At 36.1% G+C, this 12320-nt stretch overlaps 1 protein-coding gene across 2 annotated transcripts in view; it reads right to left on the reverse strand.

The window, feature by feature from the left end:
• The window catches only part of LMNTD1 (lamin tail domain containing 1), a 143658-nt gene that overhangs the window by 21892 nt on the left and 109446 nt on the right, over window positions 1–12320 (reverse strand). Inside the window, exons 5-6 of one of the 2 annotated variants that reach the window (XM_037730896.1) lie at window positions 5714–5900; window positions 5046–5165 (exon numbers count right to left, since the gene is read on the reverse strand). In XM_037730896.1, the coding sequence (XP_037586824.1) occupies window positions 5046–5165; window positions 5714–5900 (307 nt within the window). The remainder of the gene's footprint in view (window positions 1–5045; window positions 5166–5713; window positions 5901–12320) is intronic. The other variant, XM_017507031.2, reaches the window with a different exon arrangement.

The following is a 12320-nucleotide window of genomic DNA, read 5'->3' on the forward strand; positions in this document are numbered from 1 at the left end:
AAAAAAAAAAAAAGAACTATATTGTGCGATTTACCTATGTGTGTGGCTTAGTGAACTACATGATGAAGATATTGTAAGGCATCTTGGCCTTAATTTCCTGTTCTGAAAATTACAAGCAGTATAACCTCAGATAGGTAAGTTACTTTCTAACATATGTAAAACTGAGAGGGCGGTAGTGGGAACTCCTTTACTAGAGTATTGTAAAATTCATCCAGCTACTGAATTTCATAACTGTAAAGAACTGTGCAAAAAGGAATGGTAATATTAATGTTAAGATTTTAAACATTTAAGACACTGTGTGTGTGTGTGTGTCTTATTTGAGATGGGAAAATGGGCAGTAGAACTAGAGACATGGACAAGAAAACACCTTCTCCAGGCTAGAATCCTAGGTGGGAGTATTAAGGAGACCCATGAGCACTAAAGCTGGAGTTTGCTTGGATTTCCTGAATATGTGACATGTGCACAACATACATGTGCCGAAATTATTCAGGAAAATCCTGTATAGAGACTAACAGTTATATTTCTATTCAACATGGAAAAAGTGATCTAACATTCTACTTGTTCTTGTGATCTGTTTTTAGTTTACCAAAGTAGAGGTTTGGACTTTACGCTGTAACCACTGAACACTCCTCTGCTTGGCTTGACAAATAACATAAAGGCAACACAAGGCAAGCTCAGCTAGGCTATGCTTCCCGCAGAGAAAGATGAATTCTTTTTTAAAAAGTTTATTTTCATAGATTACAGCAAAAAAATGGACTTTTGTTACAGATTATTAGTTAGGAATCCTCCCTTTTAGTAGCTCAAACATATCATATTTTGAAAATATGTTCATGATCTTTTTAGTGTGACCTCCCTTAATGAGATGCGTGCCTTTCCTAGACAAGGCAGTATTTTATTTTTCCCTGTATTGTAGGAACTTAAAAATATTCACTAATGATGATGATGTGATAAAGTTTAGCCTCAGCTCTAGAATGTTGGCCACATGAAAGCTGCAAACTATTTTTCATACAACAGAAAAGTTATTGGGAGCTAGAAGATATGGTTTTATTTTAGTTCGATCATGTTACTTGTCATGTGACCTTGAACAAGCCATTTAACTTTCCAAGCCCCATTTTTTTTTCCTTTGTAAAATCCTGAAACATTACTGAGAATCAAATGAAATAAGGCATATATAAACAGCCCTTCAGTGAGTTCCTACTGTATAGGACTGGTCTGTTCCACATCTGGATCTCTAATGCAAAACAATACATTGGGAAAGTACCAGGCATTGATAAACATAAGACATTTGTTAATTATTTCACATGTAATTTAGAGGCTCCAAATCCCAATGGGACAACAATGTGACTGGTAAAAAAAAAATCTATCCCTGCTTTAAAGGTCCATAGACTCATGGGATCTTAGTGATTATATTATACAATCTCTTACTTTACAGATGAGAAAGTAGAATAACTATATAGTTAACACATGGAAAAGCAAAACTAAAAGCCACCTTTATATTAAGCCATAAGATTTGTAGCTGTACTGAATATTAACCATTACCATGTTAGTGACAAGATGGCTCAAAAAGTAGTGTAAGATATACTTTATTTTAGGCTTCTTTTAAAAAATGACCCAGGCCGGCTGCAGTGGCTCATGCCTGTAATCTCAGCACTTTGGGAGGCCGAGGCAGGTGGATCACGAGGTCCGGAGATCGAGACCATCCTGGCCAACATGGTGAGACCACATCTCTACTTAAAGTACAAAAATTAGCTTGGCATGGTGATATGTTCCTGTAATCCCAGCTACTCGGGAGGCTGAGGCAGGAGAATCGCTTGAACCAGGGAGTCAGAGGTTGCAGTGAGCTGAGATCGCGCCATTGCACTCCAGCCTGGCAACAGAGTGAGATTCTGTCTCAAGCAAAAAAAAAGACCCGTAATATAACTTCTCTTTGCCCCATCTTACAATATTATTCAAGTCCAGAAACAGAGTCTATTCTGATCTGTATAGCTGTCTATTATTTTAGACAGTGGATTACAGGCTCTGTGACTTTTTCCACAAGATACGGATTATTTTCTACATACAAATGATATAAATAGAAAGCAATTCCAGGGTCATGATGATACTTTGGGTCTGTGTTTCAGCATATCTATGGAAAGGCAGTAACCTGTCTTTTTGAGGAAAATTTACCTGGGGGTTGCAGATAGTAATATCCAGTGCTATCAAAGTAAGAATGAAAATGAATTTATTAGAAAAAGAACTCTATACTTACATTAGGATTTCAAACTGACTTAAAGACACATTTGCGTCTATTCAAGGAAAATATTTTCTAGTTGATTAAATAATGCATATGGCTTTACCATGGGGTAGAATTTCCAATGGGATGTGACTCAGGAAAAAAAAAGGCTTAAAGTGAGTTCTGAAGGGCAGGTAGGATTTAACAGGTAAAAATGGAGGGAAGAGAATCTATGGAGGCAGGAGCATGCACAAAGACTCTGTGGCGTGAAGGAGCAGTCAAGCACTGGAAAGTAAAAGTAGTATGAGGAGGCCAGTGTGGCTAGAGCAGAGTGCTTGGAGCAGCATGGAAAGAGGAGAGTCCAAGAGGTGAAAAGCGGTAAGATCACTGTGGTTCAGGTGAGGTGGGCTAACTCCTCCCCTCTACAGACTCCCAACACATGGCTCTTCCTCTCAATGCTTTTTCTAATGCTCTCCTTTACAGAGTTGATATTTCTGACCTGGGCTGCATGTACTTTATTAAAGCATTGTTTCACTGTATTACAATTATTTATTATCACATAACAATTTCTACTAGTAGACTCTGAGTTTCTTGAGGACAAGAAGTGTGAAATACTTATGTTCTTTTTTCTAGTACCATGTCTGACAGATACAAAATATATTTAAATATTTTCCATATGGCTCAATCAATCAGGTTCAGTCTTTCATAAGCAGGCACAGTTATCTGTGCTTACGTCACCCCACAGAAATGGTCTGATCCTGTATGTGCAAAGTTATTCAAATCACTGGGTAAAGGAATAGTCTAAGTATAAAGCCTAATTCAGTTGCAAGGAATGAAAATTTATTAAAATCTGCATTCCAGGAGCTCAGGGGTCTGGTCTGTCTGGTTTGACATTCAGTGCCTGGAGCAACACACATACAAAGTAGAAACCACAAACCAGTTTGCACAGTGGATAACTAGGAAAAAAGTTCAGAGACAAGACTGCCTTAATTCTGAACTGGGTTTTGCTAATGATCTCTTATGAGGCTGAGTAAATAACTCAGATTGTATATCCTTATTTTCCACCATCATTGAAAATTAATCTAAGTAAATAACTTAGGTAGTGTAGTCATATTGTCCCCATCAGTTAAAATTAATCTAAGTAAATAACTTAGATTGTGTAGCCTTATTTTCCCCATCAGAGAAGTATTATAGAATTCAGTTCAAGCCCACAAGGAGATCTAAAGCTGAGTGGGTGAAGGCTGCTAAGTTACATCTAATGGGTGCTCTTTCCATCTAACAACTGGTCCCACAAAAAGACTCTTAAGAAATTAGCCCTGGCTGGGAGCGGTAGCTCATGCCTGTAATTCCAGCACTTTGGGTGGCCGAAGTGGGAGGATCATGAATGAGGTCAGGAGTTCGAGATCAATCTGGCTAACAGGGTGAAACCCCGTCTCTACTAAAAATACAAAAAAATTAGCCAGATATGGTGGTGTGCACCCATAATCCCAGCTAGTCAGAGGCTGAGGCAGGAGAAGCATGTGAAACCAGGAGGCACAGGTTGCAGTGAGCCAAGATCGCGAATTGCACTCCAGTCTGGGAGACAGCGTGAGGCTCTGCCTCAAAAAAAAAAAAAATAATAATAATAAATAAAAAAATAAAATAAAATAAAAAAATAAAAAAAAGAAAAAGAAATTAGCCAAGTCTATTTTAAAGGGAAAGTCCATCTCATCATAGATTAAAATGCAGCAAAAAAGAAACTCAGAGATAGATTATGCTTAACATATTTTGTGGGTTAGTAGTTATATGGCATAGTAAGTTGGACTGGGGATAAGAAAAAGACAAGTATGTAAAAATGATCTAAAAATATTTTGAAAAACGATTAACTTTTTTGTTGTTGTAAAAAAATACCTTTGAATCTTAATGGTGCAACCATGGGTATATATTTATGCTAATATTATACCAAAAGAAAGCCTGAGTGAAAATATAAAGTTGTCAAGTACTGGGAAAAAATTACACAAAGCTATTGCTAAAACCCTAAATTTTATAGGGAGTATAGTCATTTCAAATTAATACTATAAGCTCTTTCATTAGAATATTAGTTTTTTGAGTGCAGATACTATATCTTAATCTGTTATATTCCCAGTACTTAGCATAGCTCTAAAATAGAGAAGAATCTCAGTAAATATTTGAGAAATGAAAAAATAAATAGAAAAGACCCATATGGAGTACCTTCCTTCTCCCACTCTTCAGGCTAAATATCACAAATAAAATCCTCCCTTGACTTTGAAAGTTGAAGATCCTTCCTAGAAATATGAGATATCAGAATTACTTTTGCCAAATTGTAAGTAGCTCTTGGGCCCTTTGACATTGGGAAGAGAATGCTGTTGACTTGCCTAATGTGTTGTGGCATTCAGTGATGGTTCTATTCAAGCTTTTAAGGATGAAAAAGTAATTGAGTGAGCTAAGAGAATGGGGAACATAAGGAGAACTATCCATTCATCCATTCAGTGAAAAACCAGCCTAAATGCTCATCAAGCAACAAGTGGATAAAGAAAATGTGGTATATACACAATATGGAATACCACCACTTACGAACTAATGAGTGCTCTCCCACCTGACAACATGGTTATCCATGTAACCAAACACCACATGTTCCCCCAAAACTACTGAAATAAAAAAAATAAGTAAATTTGTAAGAAATTGACAAGAAAATAATCTTTTAGGCATAAAGTCAATTTACTGACATTTATGCACTTAGACACACTGTACAAAATAAAGATAAAAAATACAGATATGCTTAATAAACACAATATTTAAAAAATAAAAAGACTGTTAACAACCAGAAACTAACTTGGCCATTCGGTTCACACAGGATTGTTATACAATCAGGACTTGCTCTAAACTTGTCTTGTTCTTTCCAAAGAAAATCTGATGGAGGTTGATGCTTTGCTTCAGATGCTGCTGCCCATACCTGTAAGAAAATTGTTAATGACAAATACCACTGGAGTCGAATACAATTTTGTAAATGTCATAGGGTTACTCTGACATAATCTTTCTGAACAGATGAGGTTTTAAAATATAATGACTTTAGCATATACAATGTTAAGCTGTGTAACACCAAACAGCTACTCTACAGGGCTTAAAGGAAAAAACGAGAAAGAGAGGAACCCTCTTGCATCAGCTAATTATCTGTTCTCTAAACAAATAATCTCTTTGCTTGTCTTTTCAAGTCTATATTTACTTGGTTTCAGGAAATAAGGAATTTCATTTTAATAGTTAAATTATAAAAACAAAATATTGTACACAAAATTGAAGACAGCTGTGGAAATTTTACTATGGGTATTAATTTACATCCAGAAGATGGACAGTGTGGTGTAATTAATCAACAACAACAAATTCGCATCTTATGTTCAGATCCAGATCAAGTGATAATGAGACAGTGCTGAGCCACAGGCAGACAGTGTCAATAAGTTTGTTGTGTACAATTCTAATGTACAGTATTTATACTCTTATACTCACGGTTACTGTGGAATTGGCCTGCATTATGATATTTGGAAGGAATTGGTACAAAGAAATTGTTTGTCCATTCACATTTTGCCGGAGAATATGATCTCCAATTGCCATTTCTTTGTCAAGGGAAGAGTTAACGAGCTTTATGAACAAACCCTTGACATTCACTTCAGCTATTTTAACATCTCCAAGAGAACTACAAAATAAAACACAAAGATTATAAGGGGCATTCAGATAGGAGTGTCTTTGACTCACTTTAAGAAGTGAATAACAAAGTGCTTGAAAGTCTTTGTATATACTATTGGGCAAGTTCTACATAGAAATAATACATTTTGTAACCTCAGACAAATGGCTTGAGCTTTTAGTTCTATTTCTTTATCTGCGCAATAAAATAATCTATTTCATATAAAATAAAGAAAACCTAAAAAGTACTTTAGGTGTCAAGATATAAAAGCCACAGGAAGGTGTGAATTAAAATAATTTAAATTTCCTACTGTTCAAGATAAAATCATTGAAACATGAAACTCTCAAAAGTAGATCAAGAGACAAATCATTTAATTCATTTCTGATAAAGTGACTGAAGATAAATAGAAACTATGTAATTAAAAGATTTTTGAAAGGTAAAAATGTTACAGAAACATAAAATGGCATTTTTCACCTTTTAACTTGTGTTGAGAGCTTACTATGTATGATCCAGGGATCAAGCTAATCATTTATATATCATTATATATCAGCATTTTTCAGATTGTGAGTCACAACTTATTAGTAGATCAAAAATTACTTTGGTAGGTGAGGACCCTCAACTTAAAAATAAAATATATCTGTACTAATAATAACAATACTATTTATATGCCAGGTACTGAAAAACATTATATATCTAATATCTCTATATGTATATGTATGTCTATGTTTATATTATTTATCTACTTATCTCTTTATGTGATTCTCCACAATTTATTTTCTGCAGTACCAAAGTCCGAAAAGCTCCAAAAAAACCCCCAAAAGTCTGGTCCAAAACTGAGGTGAAGCTATTTATAGTCTTTGTTCATAGTTTATGTGAATATTTATATGTTTTTCTGTGAAAAGTTTGATGTTTCATTTTTGATATTTCTGTAATCCCTGACAGAGTGTTATATAATATGTGTTCTAAAATTTCCTTTCCTAAAATTCTGAATTTGGAAATACATAAGTTCCCATGTATTTTGGTGAAGGCATTGTAGACTCACAGTAACTCTTATAATTCTCACAATAACATACATATTTCTTATTGAGGATCACATTAAAAAAATGTATGGAATGCTGTATTATCTCCTTTAATTCTTAAAACAATTCAGTTAGGTAGTATTTTTAGTCCCATTTTATAGAGAAACTGAGGTTTAGAGAGATTAATTCCCATGTCCAAGGTCACTCCATAAATATTAATCCTTGTCCTTCTGCCTCACTCAACTAGTAAAATCTCAAATAGATTTGACCTAAATATTCAGAGTGTTTAAATTCTGTATACACCATGGTGGCTGAGTGCTTCTAGCAAATGCGTGCGCGTGCACACACACCACACACACACACACACACACACACACACACACACACACACAGATTGCTGCTACCAAAAAACTAGTGGTCTCCAACTACACCTGTGCCTTTGCTGATTGACAGCAAGTTGTCATCTTCATAAGCCAAGTCAGCAACTTCTGCCATCCTTCAACAATGTTCAAATCCCTGTCCCATACCTCTATTCTCTTACTTGGAAAATTATCTCACTAAGAAAACATGACCATCAGAGAGAAGTACATGTCCCCACTTCCCACTTAGAAACAGGCTCACCTATAGCTGAGCCCACCTTTTCTCTGTAGCCCACCCCGTTTCTATGGAAGAGGCCCCTTCTCCCATCTGCAGTGAAGCCCTCTGGTCACCACCTCCTCCTGATGCTTCAGCAACTCAGTCCCCTCATTGTCCTTCCTATCTCCTTTAACACCAGCTTCTCCCTCTGGACTACCTATTTCCCCAAATGGGTACACATCTTTGAGGGGCTATCACCTTAAAAAAAAGAAAAAAGAAAACAGTCCTTCAACTTACAATTCCTACTGCCATCACAGCCTAGCTTTTGGAGAAGGCTATGTCACTTATTAAAATCACCTCTTATTTACTTCTCAATCCACAACCACCTACCTCTACTAGAGACCCACATGACCAGTGCCCTTTACAATCGAGAAACTGAGTGGCAACCGTTAGTCCATATCTTCATGTCTCCTCAGTATTGGCCTCTGCCAGATGTGTCCTCTTTTTGGAAACCCTTCCCTTTGTTTCTTGAAAGTCCACTGTTTTGCCTCTATCAGTCTTATTCTTTTTCAGCTCCTTTTTCAGATTTTACCCAGCCCCTTCACCCATCTCCCAGATGTTGATCCCTGGGATTCTGTTCTTAGCTCTCTTTTATTTCCCCCATTTATCCTTATAGGTGATGTTATCCATGGACAGTGTTTACTAGCCATTAATACACCAGTGACTGCTAAAACTTAATCTCCTGCCTAGACCTTCCTACTGAGCTTCAGACCCACAGAAACAACTGACTATAAGATCCCAAAACGTACCTCTGAATTCATCACTTTGGTCTGTTGCAAATTTACTCTTCCAAGCAGGAAACTTTTCCAGTGAACTGTATCATTTACCCTGTTGGCTAATCCTGAAACTTCCATGACTGTCCCAGTTTCTTACCCTTCATTCCTTATCCCTGATCAAGTTCTGGTGATTCTTCCTGTTTAGGGGCATCTATTTACATCTTCTCTCCATCCCTATGGCTACTGCCTTTATCACGCTCTCATAGTCTCTGTGAGACACTGATTCGGCATCCTAACTGTTGTCTTCAGCTACCCGCTTCTGAACATTCTCCACTTTGCTTCCAGAACAATCTTTGTACAATCCAAACCTGACATTTCCGCTTCCCTCCTGGAAATCCTTCAATATCTTACCATTTCCTTCTACAGAAAACACAAACATTACAGCATTCAAACAAAGCCCTACATAATCTGTCAGCTTCTTTAACCCCTTTTTCCTTACTTCCTACGTTATGCTTAAACTGCTATCATAAAGAATTCCTTGCAAAAGTATAATTCATGCTGCTGCAGGCTTCACTCACCACGTGCACACATACTATTTCCTCTTCTTGGTCCCCATATCCTTATAAACACTTCAAATTTTCAGCCTTATTTTTTTTTTTTTTTCTATCACAGGTACATAATGGAATCTCATTGTATTTTATTTTCTTCCTGATTATGTTGGGGGAATCAGCAAAGGAGAAAGGACTTACAGAGTGTCTACATAAATTGGTTATTAGTAACACATAAACTGGGAACAACAAACTACAGCAAACTAAGGGAGGCCACTAGGTAGGCAAACTTCCTGCCTCATGTTCCGGTGCAGGGTGACCTAGGCTCTGTTACCATAAACATTGTGCTCCAGAACGTAAAACCCCTTCATTGAACTAAGATGTAACCAGATTTGTAAGCTCCTTGTAAGGTCCCTGTTCCACCAGCTGCACATAGATAATAGGCTAAAGATAACCACAGGTTCTTGTTTTGTGAAACTCCCGAACTGCCTTTGTAAGCAATCTAGAATGACACATCAGTTCTGGCTCACTGATTCACTCCACCATCACATCACCCTCTCCCTACCATCACTCCACCACCTGCCCTATAGATCAAAGTGATTGTAACCAATAAATACTGTGGGAGATCAGAGCTCGGGGCCTTTGCACTCTCCTTTATGCACTGGCTCCCTGGTCCCACTACATGTATTCTTAATCTGTATTTTTCTCATTTCTTTGTCACCACTGAACTCAGGGTACCCACGGGTGGGATGTGGGGCTGGTTGCCTACATTCTGGCACCTAACATGTGGGGCTCCCTACAGATTATAGGGCAGTTACACAAGCTGCTTATTGGCTACTCAGTTTTCCTCTTTGATAAATTGCCCGTTCATGTCATTTCCCTCACTTTTCTGAATTTACATTTTTATAATTGATTTGTGTTATTCATAGCACAGTATTTAATTATATGCACATATTTTCTGCAAGAAGAGACTTCTAAAAAACTTCATCTATAATGTTTGTTATGGTACAGTTGATACTTCTAAAATTTTTACTATGATAAAATTTATCATTTTTTTCTTTATAGTTTCTGCTTTTAGTTCCTAGGTATGAAAACTTTCCCTGCTCTAACGTCATATTTTCTTTTAAATATTCAAGAATTTGAACAGCTTTATTTGTATGTATATATGTGTATATGCGACAGTATATTTCATATAAGGAACTAATTTTCCTACTTATGTTTATTAGATTGTCTATCATCTCCCTGCTGATTGGTAATGTCACCTTTGTCCAATAGCAAGTTTCTGAATATTGTAAGGCTTTCTAAGCTGTTCCGTTGATCTAGCTGTTCCTCCTATGTCTATGCCAAATGGTTTTAATTTATATTGTTTTAGATGAAGTCTTGATTTTGGTTGGACAAATCCCATCTCATTTTCTTTTCCAATATTGTGTTAACTGTTTTAAACTTTAACCCTTTGTGGTAAGCAAAATAGCTTGATCAAAGATGTCCATTTCTAATCTCTGGATCCTGTGAAAGTGTTGTCTTAGATAGCAACAAGGACTTTGCAGATATAACTAAAATTATGGATCTTAAGATAGGGAGGTTATCTTTGGTTATTTCGGGTGGAATAAATGTAATCAAATGAACCCTTAAAATTAGAATTTACTCCAGCTGGAGGCAGAAGAGAGCTGCAGCGGAAGGGAAGTTAGAGAGAATCCAAGCACAAGAAGGATTTGATGCACTGTTGCTGGCTCTGAGATGTGGCAGCCTTTGTGCAGGGACTCGGGAGAGGCCTTTTGAAGCTAAGGGTGACTGCGCTGACAGTAAGGAAGTACTATCACCACAAGAAACTGAATTTGGCCAACAACCTCGAAGAGCTTAGAAGCAGATTTATTTCAGTGTTCAGGTAAAAGCCTGTTTGACACCTTAATTTTGACCTTGTAAAAGTCTAAGAAATCAACTGAGACAACCCAGACTTATGACCTAGGGAACTGGGTTACAAGTTAATAAGTGGGTGCTATTCATGTTATTTTTAATTTACTAAGTTGGTGGTAATTTGTTATGGCAGTAATAGAAAACTAATATATATTTCTTGTGATTTTAGAGTTAGTTAGTCACAAATTTTGCCCAGTTGGCCTATAATTTCAGTCCCAATGTCCTCAATGGATAGTTAGTTAGTGTGTCTTTATTTTTCTGTTGATAAACCAACTACCAGCCAATATTTTTGTTGTTTCTTTGAAGGTAAATATCCTTTTTCTCTGGTTGACTTAAAGACTTTTTTTATGTTTTCTGTTTTAAATTTTTTTTCCTTTTTTCTTTAACAATGTATCTAGGTTTGTTCACTGGTTTGTTTTCTGTCTTTTATCCTACTGAGAATTGGTAGTGCTTCTTGAATATTTGGCTTGATGTCTTTCATTAGTCTTGGAAAATTCTCTTCTGAATTTCCATCAATACTATTCTACCTCAATCTTTCTTTTCCTTCAGTGACTTCAATTAGAAGTAGGTTAAAAAAAATCTTGCCTTATATGTCTCATACTTATTTATAACATTCTTGCTATCTGTGATTCAGTCTGGATATTTACTTCTGAAAATATTCTAGTTCAGTAATTCTCTCTTCTGCTGTATCAAATGTAGTTAAACCCATATACTGAAATAATAATTATCGTCATTGGATTTTTTTTACTTTTAGAACTTGTTTTTGTTTCTTTTAGTTCCTAGGTTTATGTTAAAATTTTTATCTTGTCATTTAATTACTTGAATATTTCAGTCATTGTTAGTTTGAAATACTGGTCAGATAACCACAATGTCTGGACCTTCTAGGCCTGTTTCTGGTGTCCACTTTTAATCTTGGTGTTTGGCCAACTCTTATCTTTTGTATACCTTGTTTTTTCTTGTTTAGTGCCTAGTATTACAGATAAAAAATTGCAGAGATAATTTACGTTTCCGTACAATATTTTTTCACTTGAGATTTACTTTTGCCTGTGGTAGGCATCTAAGTTAAGAACAAATCACTTTAAATTAAATCAGAATGTAAAATAATTTGACACTGGACTGGTGTCTTTGGCATATAGCCTTACTCTTGTGTGTAGTTCTAACTGAAAGCCTTGAGTATTTATCAGTGACCCTCCATTTTTTTATAGGCCCTAAAATGCCAACTTTTATTCACCCAGTCCTATGAATCTTGAGAAAAACCTTTAACTTCTCAGCCTCTTAGCTGCTGCTTTCAAAAATTGGCAGCTGTCTTGAGGAGAAAAGTGGCTCTAAATGTCAGGGTATCACTCTGGATTTTGTCTCTCAGAAGAGGAATTATGAAAATAAAGGGTGTAAACTTCTATGAGATCTCTTGATATACACTGTCAAATTTTCTTCAAAATAATGGTCTCACATGCATTTTATATAGAATGCTTTTTATATAGAGACTCACTTTCGAACCATTTATGTAACAATTTCTTTTATTCTTCTTTTTCTTTTGCATTATCATTATAGTTCTTACTAAACTGTGGATGTAACATTTTACTCTTTGACATCCCTGGA

This window comes from Cebus imitator, unplaced genomic scaffold (assembly GCF_001604975.1).
Source record: "Cebus imitator isolate Cc_AM_T3 unplaced genomic scaffold, Cebus_imitator-1.0 Scaffold367, whole genome shotgun sequence".
Taxonomy (NCBI): Eukaryota; Metazoa; Chordata; class Mammalia; order Primates; family Cebidae; genus Cebus; species Cebus imitator.